Source organism: Ruditapes philippinarum, unplaced genomic scaffold (genome assembly GCF_026571515.1).
Source record: "Ruditapes philippinarum isolate M1 unplaced genomic scaffold, ASM2657151v2 ctg12213_1_1_1_1, whole genome shotgun sequence".
In the NCBI taxonomy this organism is placed as follows: Eukaryota; Metazoa; Mollusca; class Bivalvia; order Venerida; family Veneridae; genus Ruditapes; species Ruditapes philippinarum.
Window position 1 is genome coordinate 1 of NW_026852467.1, and position 20,566 is coordinate 20,566.

At 33.5% G+C, this 20,566-nt stretch overlaps 1 protein-coding gene across 2 annotated transcripts; it reads left to right on the forward strand.

Moving 5' to 3' along the window:
• Positions 1-3,581: 3,581 nt before the first annotated feature.
• Positions 3,582-20,113, forward strand: LOC132713601 (GTPase Era, mitochondrial-like). Of its 2 annotated transcripts, XM_060696248.1 has the most exons (11): positions 3,582-3,679; positions 4,463-4,681; positions 5,803-5,930; positions 6,723-6,800; positions 7,652-7,698; positions 8,292-8,353; positions 9,272-9,384; positions 10,317-11,441; positions 12,407-12,556; positions 16,244-16,324; positions 19,025-20,113. In XM_060696248.1, the coding sequence occupies exons 1-11, from the start codon at positions 3,640-3,642 to the stop codon at positions 19,160-19,162; spliced, it is 2,181 nt and encodes a 726-aa protein (XP_060552231.1). In that variant the 5' UTR covers positions 3,582-3,639; the 3' UTR covers positions 19,163-20,113. The 2 variants fall into 2 exon arrangements, with proteins under 2 accessions (XP_060552231.1, XP_060552238.1); XM_060696255.1 differs by lacking the exons at positions 3,582-3,679; positions 4,463-4,681 and having other exon boundaries at positions 7,652-7,695; positions 8,288-8,353.
• The last annotated feature ends 453 nt before the right edge of the window (positions 20,114-20,566 follow it).

The window sequence follows — 20,566 nt, forward strand, 5'->3', positions numbered from 1 at the left end:
TATTAAAAACATTAGAAGAAATGGTTCATATTCCTACCTTAAAATTGAGTGTGCAAGCTAAAGATGAGTTTTTCTTGCAGAATAGAAGGTCTGACACATAATATGATCCTCTTATATAGGGTTAACCAACAAAATTTTAGGCAGAACGACTTCAAAGAGCATTACCCCGTTGAAATATGAACTGTTTTCATAACGGCTTATATGAATTTTTTTATATATATATATGATCAGTACATGTGCTGGGATTGACAAATATGCTTTTTATTTGGATTTTAAAGGCGTTTTGAGCTCCACACCTCAAGTGTCTGTGAAAAACTGAGTACTATTATATTGGGAGATCAATAAAAACAACTACATGTACAGTATATGAAGTTGAAAATTGGCAAAATTTATTATGCCATTAGAACAAATACATGTATCTATTAAGCAAAAAGATATAAAATATATATAAATGTTGATGTAAGTAAAGTAGCTTAAATTAATAACTTGATAAATATGTTCGAAGTGGGGTCTCCCTAATTACCGACAAGAACCGTCAGGAACCGACAAGAACCGACAAGAGCCTATATATTACAAATAAACAAATACAAATGTGTTTTTATGATTGTTAAACATGCAGGGCATATATTTTTTTATATTTGATAAGGTTTTTCTTGTATTTTTATAGAAAATTAAATATATGCGTACCGACAAGAAAAATTCGAGTGCAACGCGTACTGTTACTGTTACGTTGACACCGACAAGAAAGATTTGTTATTTCCAATATAATATAAATAATATAATCAGTTGCAAAAGTTGTGGTCAGAATATCTTATAAACATGTTTCAACCTTATCTGTAGTCATAAAATAGTTTTTCATGACATTGCATGAATGTATATGCAACCGACAAGAAAAAAACAGGGATCATGCGTAATGAAGATTTACCGACAAGAAATTGAGAACGAGCTGTAGTGTAGATGTAGAACATGTATATAATCTTTTTTTGTAATTAAATAACTTTTAAGACTTTAAACTTTCATATTTTAATGCATATAAGAAAAAATATTTGTGTTTATTCCATTTAGTTTTAAAATATATTTTAACAAATCGATTACCGACAAAAAAAACAGGGATCATGCGTAATGAAGATTTACCGACAAGAAATTGAGAACAAGCTGAAGTGTAGATGTAGAACATGTATATAATCTTTTTTTTTTTGTAATTAAATAACTTTTAAGACTTTAAACTTTCATATTTTAATGCATATAAGAAAAAATATTTGTGTTTATTCCATTTAGTTTTAAAATATATTTTAACAAATCGATTACCGACAAGAAAAAAACAGGGATCATGCGTAATGAAGATTTACCGACAAGAAATTGAGAACGAGCTGTAGTGTAGATGTAGAACATGTATATAATCTTTTTTTTTGTAATTAAATAACTTTTAAGACTTTAAACTTTCATATTTTAATGCATATAAGAAAAAATATTTGTGTTTATTCCATTTAGTTTTAAAATATATTTTAACAAATCGATTACCGACAAGAAAAAAACAGGGATCATGCGTAATGAAGATTTACCGACAAGAAATTGAGAACGAGCTGTAGTGTAGAAAGAACATGTATATAATCCTTCTTTTGTACTTTTTTTTCAGTTTTTGAAGAAATTGATGATGACTTAATTCTCACCACTGAGAAGAAAAGACGGACATCATGACGTACAAAGATGTGATCGATGTTATGCATTATACGCTTGTATTTGTTTAATGAAAAAAACATTGAAACCTATAAAATTTCGACCACAGGTCTCATCGATCAGGTTGTAGTTCATTTCTCCACTAGAGGTAAAGAAATAAACAGAGATATCCCCACTATAGGTTTTAATATTTTATTATCATAAAACTTACGGGCAGTTACGCCACGCCAGAGGTTGCAGAAAATTTTAACTTTTTTATTTAAATTTAAAATTATTTACATAAGTTACAGCACTGAAAATGTATTGTAGCTAAAATTGATAATGTTTGGTAAAGATAGGCCAATTATTGTGTATTATACATATGTATTCATATGCTTTTTAAGTAATTTCGTATCTCAAATTAAACATTCTCACATCACATAAACCATTATTTTATAGTCAAGTATATAATTTTTTATAATATAATTCATGTCATGTGTCATTTATGTATTATATGTTGTATTTGTATATTTAATATGGTGATAAGCTTTTTATGCTTAAACCAAGTAATAAAGTTTCTGTTCTGTTCTGTTCAATGTACGAATTATCTCTTCTTTCTCGAAATTGTTTTCGCACCTTTTCAGCCTTAAAGTTTTCACAGCTTTGATTAAATTAAATCGCTCAAAGTTAACTGAGTGAGAAACACACGCGCACAAGCTTTAATTGAGTAATATCAATCAATTTTGTTTGAGCAATCAATTTTGAAATTTGTACTTGAAAAACCTAAAAAAAAATTTTTTTTGGCCCTGAATATGTTATATGTATATATGCTAATACAATAATTGAATTGAATTTATGTTTTCGTCCATTATTTTATTTTATTTCTATATCCTTATTGTATGCTTTACCGATGTATTTGTGTAAAAATTGTAAATGGATTATAATTGGATAATTTAAATGGCAGGTATGTAAAACTTTATATATGAAATATATTTTGATACAGTTATGAAATACTATTATTTTAAACAACTATAACTGATCACTTTCATTAAATATGTTATATCATGCCTATACATAATATCTCTTTAAAGAAAACATGATCATGAAGCATGATAATATTTCTTGTCGGTACTGTAGGCATGAAAACACTTCTTGTCGGTACAGAAATAAATGCCTAAATGTAGGATATTTTGTAATCAATGACAACGAAATGTTTTAAAATTATTTATTGAATAGATAGGCTGACAATAAATTATTTGAACACATTTAAAAACCTACGCCATTGATAGCAATAATGAAACTTTCTTGTCGGTATCCGCGAATATTCTCATATCATTATTCATTAATGATGATATTCTTAATTGAATTAGAAAACATTTAACATAATAATTATTATTTATAATACAACATAATCTTAATAAAAATAATTATGATTTAACACTTATACACAAATTCTTAATGTAATATCAATGATACGAAGATGGCCGAGTTCTTGACGGTGAGAAACTGAGACTGACTTCTTGTCGGTATAGATATTTGCCTATAAACATGGTTCACAACGAATTTATTATGTTTTTAATGTAAAAAATATTAGGAATTGTTATTTTTAAATGATGAATAAGTGAAATTAATTCGTATTTTCCTATTTTTACTTCTTGTCGGTTCTTGTCGGTTCCTGACGGTTCTTGTCGGTAATTAGGGAGACCGTCGAAGTGTATTTATTTCACGAAAAGAGTTCCCTTTTGTTATATTAGTCGGGTGAACTTTTCCAGCAGTATATTTTATATTCATGAATTGCAATGAGTTATATTTTTTGATATACTGGCTACATTTTGCTTAAACTGGGAAGAGACAATCAGCTAATCCCTGACTTCCCTGTCCATGTTACAATGCGAGAGTCTGACCATAAGGAACCCTTTTTCATCTTTTGGAAAATTAATTAGATAGTCTGACCTGAAACTGTCAGTATTATTCTGGGTCTCCATGTTGCGGATATTTATTGACAAATTGCCCTTGATAAAGGGTAAGTTAAACTGTTTAGTAATGTTTTAAGGGTAATAATATTTTAATGAATACATTTTATATGAATGCTGTATTAAAGACTTCGTGACAATTCATTGATGTTGTTTTTCATTTGTTTTCGCGAGTAGTTTTTCATTTGTTTTCGCGAGTATGACTTGATTTTCGCATTGCAATAGTCAGGGATAGCCAAATTAGTGAACCCTTAACGGTTTGACCCGTTTAACAGACTGTTTGTATTTTTTAATACTGTCAAACCTTTCATTGGATAGCCCTATACATGTCTATGTCGCAGTTCATAAGATGAATGTCTAGTGGGTTCTACTAAACACTGCTAAGGACTGCTGCAGTCTTTAGCAGTGTTTAGTAGGACCTTGTCTAGTGGCCACTGTGATTTCAGATACTTGAGACCTGGACAGAGGGTCTGGAAAGACACAAATTATGTGCTTTCAAATAATTTTATTACAATTCAACAATCGAGGCTCTCGTCAACAAAATCTTTCAAAATAAGATTCATACTCTACGGGTTATCTCGGACTGGAACAATTTACCAGAAGTGGTTGTGAATGCTCCTTCACTTAACAGCTTTAAAAACAGGTTGGACAAATTCATGGGAGCAATTCAGTATACCACCATACCGGATCAGAACTGGGTACAAAGCCATGGGGGGGGGGGGTTATAGAAGACGATGACGTCTTGCGACCTCATCTCCAGTAAAGTAAAGTAAAGTATACTTCCCATTTTGTCATTCATCATTTTCAAAAATATTTTTATCTCTCTATTATAGGAGGCCATACGTGGAGCAGATGTGTCTATTATTTACAAATAAGTTCAAACAGAACATTCTCTAAAAATACAAACTCAGAATTCAATGAAGGAATCAGTAGATTTTCCGAAAACAATGAAAATGTTAAGAACATCAACCAAAGATTGGCTCCAAAACCTGACATGCAAAAGAAAGAAATATCAAAAGAGCCAATAAGCAAAACAATGGACAGAAACCCAGGTAACATTCACTTATTTTGGCTTTTTAGGCCCCGAAGGGAGGCATATTAAAATCGCACTGTCGGTCTGTGCGTCCCGACTTCATTCTTATCCGGACTGTAACTTTGTCATTCATGAATACATTGAGGGATTTTGAAATAACATGGCACAAATGTCTACCACAACAAGACAATGTGTTGCGGCTAATTCTCATGTCTGTTTGTCTGTCCGTATGTCCCTACTTACACAACAATCATGTCCAGACTGTAACTTTGTCATCCATGGAGGGATTTTGAAATAACTTGGCACAAATGTCTATGTCATAACACATTCTGTCGCATCCAGGAACCACATCCGTTCTTCAAAGGTCAAGGTCACACTTATATTTTGAAGGTTCACGCTATCAAAATTAAGAGATTACAGGTACAATAATACAAAGATCAATATTAAGCAATGAGTTGCTTTCATTCTCTTTTCTTTTCATAATACCTGCATGCTTAAGAAATCTTTTCCGGGGGCATTCGTCACTTGGGTGACAGCTCTTGTTTTAGCTAACCTGAGGACTTGTGAGCTTTAAAAATTGATGGTTGTCTTTACCTTTTTTCCTTTAAACAACTTGGCAAAATTTCATAAAACTTGCCCAAAAGTTTTCAAACAGCTCAAAATACCTTAAATTTGGCACTATCGGTTTGTTGTGTAGAGTAAGACGCTAAATAAAAATATTGTACTGGTTCTTCAATAACACTGTTGACTTTCTGATTACTGGAAGTTTCAATAACATTGTATAATTTCTGATTACCGGAAGTCAACTCCTATTCATTTAAATCAAACATTACATTCTAACATGCTTCACCCTATTGGCCTATTCTCCTGTCAAACAAGTAGGACAGTCAAGTGCATTATTACATGATATATGCACACCATAAAAAAAGAGTGCTTGCACATCATATGACATCAAATATGGTGTCATTAAACCAAATGATGTCAGGGTAAATTACATCTAGACTCAATGAAGTTCAACATATTTTTATCAAGACTCGTTTTTATTTAAAATTATATAGCAATATTAGATGGTTCATGTTACTACTTTTAGTTACCTTGAGTTGAATAATCAAGATTTGAAAATAGGATACTTTTTTTCAGAGGAGTTGTACCGGCGTTATTTTTTGAGACCAGACCAGCCTGAAAACCCTCACCTTCTGAGGGTAGCGATCATCGGAGCACCTAATTCTGGCAAGTCTACGTTAATCAACACCCTCACGGGCTGGAAGGTAATGATGGTTATGCTGAGTATTTCACATGATATATATTATATTAAAACATAATGATGTTAAAGGCTTATTTGTAAGGTTAAGATTACAATTGTTATAGTTTTTGTTCAGCTGTACATGAGGAGTGATGTTACAGTCACTTATTCTTTAGTTATTAAGTATTCATGCAATGATATAGCTACTAAGTGTTTATGCAATGATATACCCAGTATAATTGTTAATGATAATTCATATATTGTTCCGTATCATCAACCATATCATCTGTATATACGTGTATAATTAAAGATTCTAACACCAGATTAGCCGCCCTTGTTCACCTTACTGTCCAGTAAGAAAGTTAGGAAAGTTATCCAGGAAAGCCAGTTAGGAGGATGGATTCCTGAGATATGGCCAAGACTTCGTGTTAAAATCAATGTGAATAACAATCTATACCATCACCTGGTCTCATTGATGCCTCAGTCCTTTGTTAAATGAAATACACAGATATATAATAAAAAATGGACTTAGCTTAAGATATAAGAAAACTTTTAAACTTCTATCCAAAAGATGTTATCCGCAACTTCGCAAATGTGGGTTTTTCCCCCGAGTAATCCATAGGTACAAACAAACTTTTACCGTTAAATAGCTTTATGTTGCACTATCAGTCACAATAAATTTGTCAACCTCATTGTACCTACGGATAAGCTTGGAAAAACCCCAAATATTCTTAATACCGGAGTAAGTCTTTTAGAAAAAAAGGGAATTAAAAATCATAGGGTGTACTTATTCATAATGAATATTTTCAATTTTCAGCTGAATTCTGTATCAGCGAAAGTACATACAACAAGACAAAATGCGAACACAATGTTTACCATGGAAAATACCCAGATTGTAAGTTAATCTATTTTAATTATTCTAGAAATGTTATGGCCACCAGTATATTATTATAAACCCATAGCCTGCTAAATAGTTATGTTAAAATAAAATAGACTTGCCCATCTTTCAATCTTGACAACCAGGCATGGGGCAGCTGAGGTCTTCCTCCACCACTGAAGCTGGAAAGCTGCCCTTTACAGTATTGGTATGACTTTTATATTTAAAATCTATCTGTGACCCCACAAATTATAGAAGTTTATTCATTTAAAAAAGAGTAAGGACTCGGGCCACTTTGAACTTGTAGTGAATATTAAGACGAGAGCTGATTTATTCATCTTTGGCATATGTGTCTAGACTAATAATATCTGTCATGTGGGTAGGTTCCGGAGGGACTAATAATCCTATCCAAACTGCAATCATATGTCGGATATTTTTTCTGGAATATTATACCATATTCCATTATATTTTAAGCTCTTTAATAAATTAAACAATGTTTCATGGAAATTTATGTCATTACACCTGTAACTATTTTCTTACAACAGCATTTGAAATTACAAATTCTTGCATAACGGTAAAATAACGTCATCCTTACTGTGCCATTGTACACCACGTGACTCATCAGGCACCCCCCATGCCAGATAAAATTTCCAGCATAGGCAAAATAAATGTGAATGCCAGTCTTTTATGCAATAACATATTTTATTTTATTGTACATAGAAAAATGAATTGTGCTATAATTGATTATTATATTTATATATGAGAAAAAATTCTAGAAACTTTTGTATAAAAATAGTAATTGTGTCTTTGATTAATGTACAAACAAGCAAAATTGTATCTGATCAAGTTGTTTTGTTTTAATCTTGTAGATATTTGTTGATACCCCTGGAGTGCTCAGTAGGAAAGAAAAAAACAGGTAATGTAATCTGTTAACATTAATTTGAGCCACATCAAGACAAAAACAACATAGTGCGTTTCCATCTGCGCAGACTGATCAGGATCCATGCTGTTCGCTATTAGTTTCTCTACTTGTAAAAGGGTTGGTTAGCGAACAGCATGGATCCTGATCAGACTGTGCGGATGCGCAGGCTGGTCTGGATCCATGCTGGTCGCAAACGCACTATGTTGGTTTTGTCATGACGCGGCTCAATATATGTTACAGAAATAACTCATTAAATTCAGTTCCTTATTTTGTGAGTTCATTAGAAGGTCTCTCACAAAAATGTGCTTGTAGTACTAGAAAAAATTGGAAACTCTAACCCTGGCTGGGTAAAAATATCCAAATCTGTAGGGACTGTCAAAAGAAAAAATTCCTAAGACTAGTTTTTATACGCCCGAAAGAATTTCGGAGTATATTGTTGTTTATGCTATCTTGCTAAGTGTGTTACTGAAATGGCATTTAAGACAACAAGATTATGAAGAAGAAACGACTTGACGCCCAAGGCTATCTTTGTTAGGTGTGTCGCTGAGGCTTATTTTATAACAAATGTATTGTTGTGTGTTTTACAGGCATTATTGTGAAGGAAAAATGTTGTCAGAACCACAGAGAGGAGTTGAGGAGGCCGACGTTGGTAAGTGGGTGTAATCTTATTTACATATACATGTATATACTCATTTTACGGGGCACTTTGTTGATTTTCTGCCCTGACATATTTATTCAATAGAAGCTTTTCTTATATGGAATGCTATTTTATTAGAATTACTTTCTCCTGTCCTGTCCTGATGTTTTTATTCCCCACTTTAAAGTGGAAACATACTGTAATAAAGTCATTCCATTGGTCTAGATCGAGCTGTTTGTCTATTTGTATATCACCTCTTCTTTGTCCTATCAATAACTTGAGACTTGGTAGGGCCAATTGATGACCCTATTAATAGTGAGGTCAACAGCCAAGGTTAATATGGCCTTGACCACTAAGAGCTTGCCTGAGCAATAACTAGATAACACTAGTCTTGAGCCTACAATCCTAAGAGACAATGCAGAGGAAGGTCATGAGCAGGAAATGATTTTGAAGTCAGTAGGTCAAAAGCCACTTTGGCCGTAACAATTGAAACTTTGTCTGACCAATAACTATAGAACACTGGTCTAAAGTCCAATTGAGGTTGGTCTTGGACTAATACATAATTCTGATTGATTTTGAAATTTAAATGGATAGGTTAAAGGTTAAGGTCATGGTGGCATAACTGGAGAACACATTTGCATATTGTAGGTTGGCTATTAAGTGACCCCTATTGATTAAGGTCACACTGGAACTATGAACCTTTCCAGAAAAGACATAACTCTAAGTTACTTAAACTTAATAGGGTCAATGCCAAGGCCACCAGATGCTATATATTGATATGGAGGTCAAAGGTCAAGGTCACAGTGACATTTTTTTTGAACTTGTATCAATAACCTGTTTATGTTACTTTGGTTGTGTAGGGATTGTATCTGTTCATGAAAAAATTACCCAGTTGTATAAATTTGTGAACGTCTTCTGGTTTGTTACCAGTTGGTGTTGTGGTGGATGTATCAAGCAAATGGACACGGAACCAGCTGCACAATGAAATATTGAAAGTGCTGTACCTGCATAGAGATGTCCCATCTTTTCTTATCCTAAACAAGGTAAAGTAATTCCATTCTGTAATATCATAAATTATATCAGATGATATATGTAGATGATGCAATGTGTGTATTTTACAATTGTTACTTATCCTAACAGGCTGACAAACTTTGTACCATAAAAATTAAATTTCAGTTGCACTCTTTATCACTGCAGTAGGTAATGAGAGAGGATTAAAATGAAAACAGGTCTGGTCTAATTCATAGAGCTTTTCTTCTGAATAAAAAATTACAACAGTTCTTTATCAAAATGGAATACTGTCAATATCTACATTTTACCTTAGTGGTAACATGGGTCCTCTGTGGCTGAGTGCTTAAGGCCACTGACTGAGAACTATTTGCCCCTCACTGCTGTAGGTTCAAATCTTACCAGGAACTTTGGCTTCTTTCATGTGAGAAAGCTAACCAGCTAGCATACTAAAGGTTTTACTCGGTGTCTGCTAATGCCTGGAGGGGAGTCTTAAGGTCTTTCTCCACCAGTAAAGCTAAAAGGTCACCTTCTGACCTTTAAGGTGTTGGTGTGACTTTAAACCTAACAAGCAAAAAATGAGCCGCGTCACGACAAAACCAACATAGTGCGTTTGCAACCAGCATGGATCCAGACCAGACTGCGCGGATCAGACCAGCCTGCGCATCCGCGCAGTCTGATCAGCATCCATGCTGTTCGCTTTCAGTTTCTCTACTTGTTAAAGGTTTGGTAAGCAAACAGCATGGATCCTGATCAGAATGCGCAGATGGTCTGGATCCATGCTGGTGGCAAACCCATTATGTTGGTTTTGTCGTGATGCAGCTCAAATTATGTTGTAACTATTTTGCTGTTTTATTATTGATATACTATGCTGATGCTTAAGTACAGTATATCTTTTAACAGGTCTTGAATGACATTAATTTAAAAAAGAACATATTGATGTTTGCTTTTTGTTAATTTTTAACAGATAGACGTCTTAAGAAACCATCACTTGACAAGGCAGCAGAGATTATTGCTGGATGTTACGAGATGTTTAACAGATGGTAAAGTTGGCGGCAAAAAATTTGGGAGATCAAAAATTGAAAGACTTGGACAAAAGAAACCTGACAAATTATTTGAATTGCTAGAACAGAAATATGGAGCTCTAAAAAACAAACGTTTGAAAAATGTGAGCAAGAGGAGTCATAAAAAAATTGAAATTGATTCCAGTCAAGATTTGGCAACACAATTTAGTGAGATTACCAAAACAGAAGTGAGTAAATATCTAACTACATGGTTACAAGTGGATTTTAAGGCGAGGGGAAAGGAGGCTATAAAAGTGGATAGGTCAACGAAACCTGAACCTGTGAGAGAAATTGAAAAAGATGTTGTAGAAGGGATACACAAAGAGAAATTTGATTCAAAGGCAGTGCAAAAAAAAATGTTAGGAATATTTAATCAGTTCCATAAAATAGACGAAACAGAAGATGTAATAAGTGAACAAGGAATGTCTTCAGCAGATGTTGAACTTACTGACGATGACACTGGTGAATTAATAGATAGTTCTTCTGATATTGTTGATTTAATGAATAATTCTTCCAATACTGGTGAATTAAAGAATGATTCTTTGGACACTAGTGAATTAAAGAATAATTCTTTGGAAGATTATGCTAATGTGGTGATGTCATCTGCCTTGAAGGAGGAAGTAGGTGAAACTGAAAATGTAAATACTGTGAAGGGTGAAGATCTTGATAGAGAAGTGGAGAATAAGCTAGAAGGAACTTATCTAATAACAGAGTGTGAGTTATCTGAACTTGAGAAAGGTGAGTTCAGTGAAGACAAATCTGACTCGGAAATTGTAAAAAATGAATTTGAAGAGTCATATCAGTCCGAATTTTTAACTCGTATTCTCTCGAGACCGCATGAATTTTCTACCGATGAAGATGAAGCTAGAAAAGACGAAGAACAAAGGAGGGATAAGTTAGAAATATCGGAAGAAGTTGAGGAGCTTAAAAAAGCTATTGAGGCAGTCAAAGACAAATATGGTTGGCCACGTTTTGATGCGGTTTTCCCAATCTGTGCCTTAGATGGACAGGGAATAGATTCATTAAAGGTATGAGTACTTTAAACCTATAACCTGCTGAATTTTTGTAATGGAATTGTCCTGTCTCTGGAACAGTTCATTTAAAGTTTTAGGGATGTTTTTCTTTTATGGAAAAGAACAAAAACTTGGAGCTGCTTTTCAATATAGATTCTTGTATTCTTCACACTTATGCAACTGCCTCCGTGGTCGAGGGGTTAGAGTAGATGACTTCTAATCCAGTTACCTCTCTGGCGTGGGTTCGATCCCCGGGCGATGCTTTGGTAGTTTAGCGCGGAGGAAGGTAGTCTAGTACTGGTGTAAATCTCCAGGAACGATGGTTAGGAAACTACCCGCCTATATGACTGAAATACTGTTGGGAAACTAGTACTGGTGTTACTCTCCAGGAACGATGATTAGGAAACTACCCGCCTATATGACTGAAATACTGTTGGGAAACTAGTACTGGTGTTACTCTCCAGGAACGATGATTAGGAAACTACCCGCCTATATGACTGAAATACTGTTGGGAAAAGGCGTAAAATGAAACAAACAAACAAACTTCACACTTATGCTGGCAGACTTTGCTCTATACTGGTGACAAAGTCTTAACATTTTCTGTTTCTGCAAGTTAAAAGATACTCCATGAAATATGAAATATGAAAAGATATGCTCATATTTGCATAAAATATTTTAATTACAAAAATTTATTGAAATTATGAAATTCTTACAAAATACGTCTAATTTGAATAAAAGAATGAATAAACTACATTTTTGTATGTAGAAGCTGTGTTCCAAAAGTAATCACAAAAAGGTTAGGACTTGATCACTTACAACAAAATGCATATTTCAATATCCTCAAAATTACAAGTGACGGTGAAGATAGCACACAGAAGTAATTTTGTGTATTCTGAATCAATCCGTGTTAAGTGTTTTGTAGAATGTATATTAGCTTGAAAATTATGACATTTGTATCATTGTAAGTAATTGTCTTGCAGGATTACTTGTTTAAAATGTCGAAACCAGGGGATTGGATTTTTCATAGCAGTGTTATTACGGATCAGCATCCTTGGGACTTAGCAAAGCAGTGTGTTATACAGAGCTTTCTAGATCATGTGGAAGGTTATATGCCATACACTTTCAGACCGGTAGGTTTTGCTTTTGATTTAATGGTTTCTTCTTGAAAATAAATCTTCAAAAATTTTGTGTCTTGGGCCTAAAGAGGTTGTCATGTGGGCCCTATTTTTCCTACATTTCATTTTTTTTTACCTTAGCTCTATTTTTCCTACTTTTCTTTTTAATTTTTTTTTCATCTTAACCCGTTTTTCCTTCTTTTCTTTACTTTTCGCACCTTAGCTCTACATTTCCAGCTCTAAAATCCCTTCATAGTAAGATGCCACGGTGTCTTACAGAAATCACAAAATTGATTTTTTTATGTTGATAGATAACAACATGTTGTTAAACAACAGAATTAGTTTATTTTCAAACACTGCAAAACAACATGGTTTTTATAGGGTTTTATGCAAAACCTGTGGAGTTTCCAGTGCCTTTGATTAGGGCTATGCTCTGGACTATTGTGAACACTTGTGACCCTTAAATACCCCAGCTAAATATAATTAACTATTTGAATCCATTTCCTCATTTTGCCTTTCTGCAATACCCCTTGCTGATTATTTATTTACAAGTCAACATATTTTTTAATTTGGATATTGTTGTTTTACCCTTTCACTGCCATAGGGACGGGATATGCCATCCCTATTATTTTCGGCGTATTTGCCATATGGACGGCTTTTGCCGTTTCTATAATAATAATAATAATAATAATCATAATAATCATAATTATAATAATAATAATTATAATAATAATAATAAATATATAGATAATTATACCATCAACAATATTTATTATATACTAGCAGATTTGGAAACATATATAATTATTATAATACTAATAAAAAAAAATTGATAATTATATTAATTAATAATATAGTAATTTCTTAGAAAACCTTCTGGCAAATAGGTGATCAATAAATAAATAACCCTCTGGCAGCGAAAGGGTTAAAGAGAGATAATAGATTGAGAGTGTTTACAGAGTGTTTATTTTAATATAAGATACAATGTAAGGTATTGTTTATTATTGTGACAATAATCACTTTTATTAAATACATGTAAATGAAACATTGAGAAATATTGATGAAATAAAATGTGTGATTTCATTTTCCATATTTTCACTGTAAAAAATTATTTTCCACAGCAGTGAAACATATTTTCACTGGTGTCTTGCCGGACTACTTTCTGCTATATAAAGATAATATACAAAATTTAAGGGAAAGTCATTCAAATTCTGAAATAAGAGAAAATGTATATAATAAACAGAAAATTCAAGTTTTTTTCCTACAAATACAGGATTTATTTTCATCTTGAGGTATGAAAATTATATGGCTACTGCCACTCATGAAATATTTATTTTCATACCACTCAATAAAAATAAATACTGTATTTATAGTAAAAAATTGAATATCTATGTATTTGAGTATAATTATAACAATAACATAACATATAAGGACAAGACAAGACACCAGGCCCATTGGGCCTTTATGTCTCCAGTATGATGAAATGAAGTCAATTTTTTTTTACACAAATTGAAATATATATATGAGTATACATAGGATAAATATGAAGTACATGTACATACTGCCGAGCATCAGTAAACTGAAATGTTAAATTATATCACTTTGTTATAGCCGAGAAATCATTCTAAATCTAAATTTAATGAGATACACAAAGTTTTGTTTTTATACCCCCAAAAACTAAGTTGGGGGGGGGGTATATAGGAGTCACCCGGTAGTTGGTCGGTCGGTCCAGCGGTCTGTTGCATTTTCCTTGTCCGGAGCATAACTTGAAGACTAATGGTTGGAATTCAATATAACTTCATACAATGGTCAAGCACATTGAGAGGAAGTGCAGTGCACAAGAACAATAACTCCATCTTGACTAATTACAGAGTTATTGCCCTTTGTTACTTTTCCTTGTCCGGAGCATAACTTGAAAACTACTGGTTGAAACTCGAAACAACTTCATACAATTGTCAAGCACAATAAGGGGAAGTGCAGTGCACAAGAACCATAACTCTATCTAAAGTTATTACAGAGTTATTGCCCTCTGTTATTTTTTCATTGCTTTCTTTTGTCCGGACTATAACTTGAAGACTAATTTTAACTTCATACAATATTCAAGCACATTGAGAGGAAGTGCAGTGCACAAGAACCATAACTCCATTTTGACTATTCAATATAACTTCATACAATGGTCAAGCACAATAAGGGGAAGTGCCATGCACAAGAATCATAACTCCATCTTGACTAATTACAGAGTTATTGCCCTTTGTTACTTTTCCATTGCTTTTTTTTGTCCGGAGCATAACTTGAAGACTAATAGTTGGAATTCAATATAACTTCATACAATGGTAAATCCCATTGAGAGGAAGTGAAGTGCACAAGAACCATAACTCCATTTTGACTAATTACAGAGTTATTGCCCTTTGTTACTTTTCCTTGTCCAGAGCATAACTTGAAAACTACTGGTTGGAATTCAATACAACTTCATGCAGTTGTCAAGCACATTAAGAGGAAATGCAGTGCACAAGAATTATAACTCCATTTTGACAAATTACAGAGTTATTGCCCTTTGCTACTTTTCCTTGTCCGGAGCATAACTGAAAACATACTGGTTGGAATTTAAAACAACATCATACAATGGTCAAGCACAATAAGGGGAAGTGCAGTGCACAAGAACCATAACTCCATTTTGACTAATTACAGAGTTACTTTTCCTTGTCCGGAGCATAACTTGATAACTACTGGTTGGAATTCAAAACAACTTCATACAATGGTCAAGCGCAAGAACTATAACTCTGTCCAGAGTAATTATAGTGTTATTGTCTTTTGTTACTTTTCCATTGCTTTTTTCTTGTCCAGAGCATAACTTGAAAACTACTGGTTGGAATTTCAAACTATTTCATACAATGGTCAAGTATATTGAGAGGAAGTGCAGTGCACAGAAACCATAACTCTTTTTTGACTAATTTAAAAGTTTTTGCACTTTGTTACTTTTTATTGTCCAGTGCATAACTTGAAAATTAATGGTTGGAATTCAATGAAACTTTATATTATGGCCAAGGGCAGTGAGATGAAGTGCAGTGCACAAGAACAATAACTCTATTTGGACTAATTACAGTTATTGCCTTTGTTACTTTTTTGTCCAGTGCATAACTTGAAAACTAGTAGTTGGAATTCAATACAACTTCATACAATGGTCAAGCGCAATAAGAGGAAGTGCAGTGCACAATAACCATAACTCAATCTTCAGTGTTTATAGAGTTATTGCCCTTTGTTCCTTTTCCTTGTCTTTCTGGACTTATTACAGAGTAATCCAATAAAACTTTATCAATGGCCAACCACATTGAAAGGAAATGCAACATACAAGAACCACAACTATCTTTAATTGCCCACAACCATAACTCTATTTCAATTCTTTACAAGGTATTCTGTTACTAGTAACATCCTCATTTCCGAAGCAGTCTTGCAGGGGTATTAATCACATTTAGTGATAGTTCTAGTTATTTTTGTATATGAAAAATACTGTACAGTCATCATGGTCCAAATTGATAGGGAAAACGTAAGCTGCGTATTAATATGAGTATTGAAACGGCTTGAGTGAAAAAAAGAAGAGAAAAGTTATTTTATCAATGTTTAAACATATGATTATTATAGATAACTTTAAGCAATTGTTACAATGTAACACCTGTTCCTAAATAAACATATAATTTGTTACAGGAAATAGTATATTGGGATGTTGATGAGCACAACCGTCTGAATGTATCTATGGAAATTTTTGTATCAAACAAATTCGAAATGGTAAGTTTTAACCAACAATTCTTACTGTACAAGGATCAAAAGATAAAAGGGGACTGTGTACATGCAAAATAGTCTTATATCTGATTAGGGGTAATGGTGCAAAATAGTCTTATATTTGAACAGGGTTAAGGGTACAAAATAGTCTCATATCTTAACAGAGTTAAGGGTACAAAATAGTCTTATATCTGAACAGGGTTAAGGGTACTAAATAATCTTATTTTTGAACAGGGTTAAGGGTACAAAATAGTCTTATATATTAACAGGGTTAATGGTGTAAAATAGTCTTATATCTGAACAGGGTTAATGGTGCAAAATAGTCTTATATATGAACAGGGTTAAGAGTACAAAATAGTCTTATATCTGAACAGGGTTAAGGTTACAAAATAGTCTTATATATTAACAGGGTTAATGGTGCAAAATAGTCTTATATCTGAACAGGGTTAAGGGTACAAAATAGTCTTATATCTGAACAGGGTTAAGGGTACAAAATAGTCTTATATCTGAACAGGGTTAAGGGTACAGAATAGGCTTATATCTGAATAGGGTTAAGGGTACAAAATAGTATATCTGAACAGGGTTCATTGACAGTCTTTCATTGTTTAACATTCTTGAAGCTGATTATGATTAGTAATTAACTGCTGAGGAGCAGAAAAATGTTAGCTCAACATTGAAGTTATAAGGAAACATGAAACTAGCCATTCAGGGAAAGGGCATTAACCTCTGTTCTTCCAACTTATGTATGTAAATGCACCTTGATGAGTCCGACTAAGTTTTAGTAACAAAATGTCAAAGGTCAAGGTCGCAGGTTTGTGAAACTTTGTATGTTATACTGTAATTACTTGTAATACTTATAAATGTAACACTTGACCTTATAAATATGCAAATAAGTATGTTAACATGCCACTGTGACAGGCAAATGGAGTGGGACATAGTGTCCTATGTGACACATTTCTAGTTTATGATGTTCTTGAACTATATGAGCCTCTGTGATCTGTTGAAGAACCACTATCGTTATATATTGTATAGATTGATCCAAAATCCAACAAAATTATAGTGTGTTTTCAAACCCTGATGAAAAACTTTAAACAGAGTTTAGGAAATTTAGATATTAGTGAATAACATTTTGTGAGAGTCAGGTTTGACTTAATATCGGATATGACTCATAATTTATGCAGATATGACTTTAAATACTGGATATTTTCAAACTTCCTGCTTTTTAGCTCACCTGTCACAAAGTGACAGGGTGAGCTTTTGTGATCGCTTTTCGTCCGTCCGTCCGTAAACTTTTACTTTAAATGACATCTCCTCATAAACCACTAAGCCAATTTCATCCAAACTTCACAGGAATGTTCCTTTGGTGGTCACCTTTAAAAATTGTTCAAAGAATTTAGTTCCATGCAGAAATCTGGTTGCCATGGCAACCAAAAGAAAAAACTTTAAATATCTTCTTTTAAAAAAACCTAAGAGCTAGAGCTTAGATATTTGGTATGAAACATCTTCTAGCAAGTGTCTACCAAGTTTGTTCAAATAAAAGCCCTGGGGTCAAAATTGGCCCCGCCCCAGGGGGTCATTGATTTTCCCAATATGTATATAGTAAAAACTTAAAAAATCTTCTTTTAAAGAACCCAAAGAGCTAGAGCTAAGATATTTAGCATGAAACATCTTCTAATGGTCGTCTACCAAGTTTGTTCAAATAAAAGCCATGGGGTCAAAATTGGCCCCGCCCCAGGGGGTCATTGATTTTTCCTATATGCATATAGTAAAAACTTAAAAAGTCTTCTTTTAAAGAACCCAAAGAGCTAGAGCTAAGATATTTAGCATGAAACATGTTCTAATGGATGTCTACCAAGTTTGTTCAAATAAGAGCCCTGGGGTCAAAATTGGCCCCGCCCCAGGGGGTCATTGATTTTTCCTATATGCATATAGTAAAAACTTAAAAAATCTTCTTTTAAAGAACCCAAAGAGCTAGAGCTAAGATATTTAGCATGAAACATGTTCTAATGGATGTCTACCAAGTTTGTTCAAATAAGAGCCCTGGGGTCAAAATTGGCCCCGCCCCAGGGGGTCATTGATTTTCCCTATATGAATATAGTAAAAACTTAAAAAGTCTTCTTTTAAAGAACCCAAAGAGCTAGAGCTAAGATATTTAGCATGAAACATGTTCTAATGGATGTCTACCAAGTTTGTTCAAATAAGAGCCCTGGGGTCAAAATTGGCCCCGCCCCAGGGGGTCATTGATTTTCCCTATATGAATATAGGAAAAACTTAAAAATCTTCTTTTAAAGAACCCAAGGAGATAGAGCTAAGATATTTAATATGAAACATGTTCTAATGGATGTCTACCAAGTTTGTTCAAATAAGAGCCCTGGGGTAAAAATTGGCCCCGCCCCAGGGGATCATTGATTTTCCCTATATGAATATAGTAAAAACTTAAAAATCTTCTTTTAAAGAACCCAAAGAGCTAGAGCTAAGATATTTAGCATGAAACATGTTCTAATGGATGTCTACCGCTCATGGCCCTCTTGTTTCATATTTTTTCTTGCTATGCGAAACATCCGTCCGCTAATAAACAAACTTTTAAACTTATGCTGTGTTAGTTGTTTGCATCTTTTCATGTAATATATAAATATTTTATAAAATTATTCTAATTTTTATAGATAGTGGCGTCTAGTTTACCAGAATTTACATATTCTTTTGCAGAGAATAATCTTGGGTAAAAGTGAATCGAGGATCTCGTCTATAACAGCAGGTGCCCGCCAGGCTCTCATGGACACGTTTCAGTGTGAAGTTCGATTCAAACTGGCCATTAGAGTGCACAAAAAGAGAGGCTCTAAATAACTTTTCATATGTGTCAAGAGAAAAAAAAATGATGTTATTAAATATAGAATTGAACATTTAATTATTTTCTTGTACTTCTTTCTTGGAATGTACAATGTATACCCAGATAGAGCTCTGTCTTTGTGCATTTGAGATATAAAAAAAGAAGAAAAATGTATGCTTTTAAAGTTGCCCTGGGACAAAAAAATACTGAGATAGGCAACTTGCGCTTTCTTATCGGTCACTATCTTGGTGTTGAATTGAAATTAAGCGATCAGTATTATTTTCTGCCCCAGAGTTAACAGTTTAATGAAATATTTCATTTCTTATTTTTAAAAGTAATAAAAGTGTAATTGTCTTTGTTTCTGCAAAACTTTATCATTGAATTTGCAGATCCAATTTATGAAATAAAAACCAATTTAAACAATCGGAATTATTTTAGATTTGTCTCCTATGTACTTGTAGAGTTTCTTTTCTAACGGGAACCTACTATGAATCATTTTACAAGGTCTCCTGAGTTAAGGGCATCTTGGACATCTATTATTATACTTAATGTAAGTCAGCTGTTACAGGATATAATAAAATTATACTTATTTTATAAATCTCAGCATTTACTTACTATTTGTCTACATGTACAAATTTTGTAGCTATGATGGACAATAATACGTACCTGCTGTGTGTTTTCATACTGATGTGTTTGAAGTTCAGATGCGAAGTTTGGACAGAAAAGGTCCAGTAGTTGCGATTGAACCAATAAAAATGCCTGTGTCAAATTTGGTCTGAAGCACTGTATAAAATCCCCCCACACACACACACACAAAATTGTTCAAAAACTGTAAAAAAAAATGGTAAAAGTAAAATTCATCTGGTGAAAATTATTATTTTTATTATAAGTGGCAGTGTTTTAAACGCTGAAGTCAAATAACACAAAAATGTAATGAAAAGAATTTGTCAATAAATTATTGAATTCAGTCTAGTTTTTACTGTATTAATATTCAGAACATCCTTCGGTAACAATTAAAGCGTTGACACTTGGCCAAAAAATATATATGTAGTTGAGTGTGTTGACCATTATTCCACGGTCATAATTTTATATGTGAAGGAACTGTACATCACGGTCTGATTACATGTATTGGTTTGTCTGGTTTAGGTCACTATATGGCGATTTTCCATCTTTGCTGGTCAAGGAAGACATCAGGCGCCCTTGCATGCATTGTTTCAGGCCCAAACGGGCACCTGTGTAGAACCATGAAGGTTCCATAAGCTAGCGCATGAAAGAATCCATGGTTCCTGTCGGGATTCGAACCCACAGCGGTGAGGGGCAAGTGGTTTGAAGTTAACGACCTTAACCGCTCGGTCACCGACGCCCCATATTGGTTGCTTGTGATTTAATTAAGACAAATCAACACTAAATATCATTTGGCG

Coding starts and splice junctions, on each gene's coding strand:
- LOC132713601 (XM_060696248.1), top strand. CDS start 3,640: ATGTTGCGGATATTTATTGACAAATTGCCCTTGATAAAGG. Junction 3,680..4,462: donor CAAATTGCCCTTGATAAAGG/GTAAGTTAAACT, acceptor TCTCTATTATAG/GAGGCCATACGTGGAGCAGA. Junction 5,931..6,722: donor ACACCCTCACGGGCTGGAAG/GTAATGATGGTT, acceptor TTCAATTTTCAG/CTGAATTCTGTATCAGCGAA.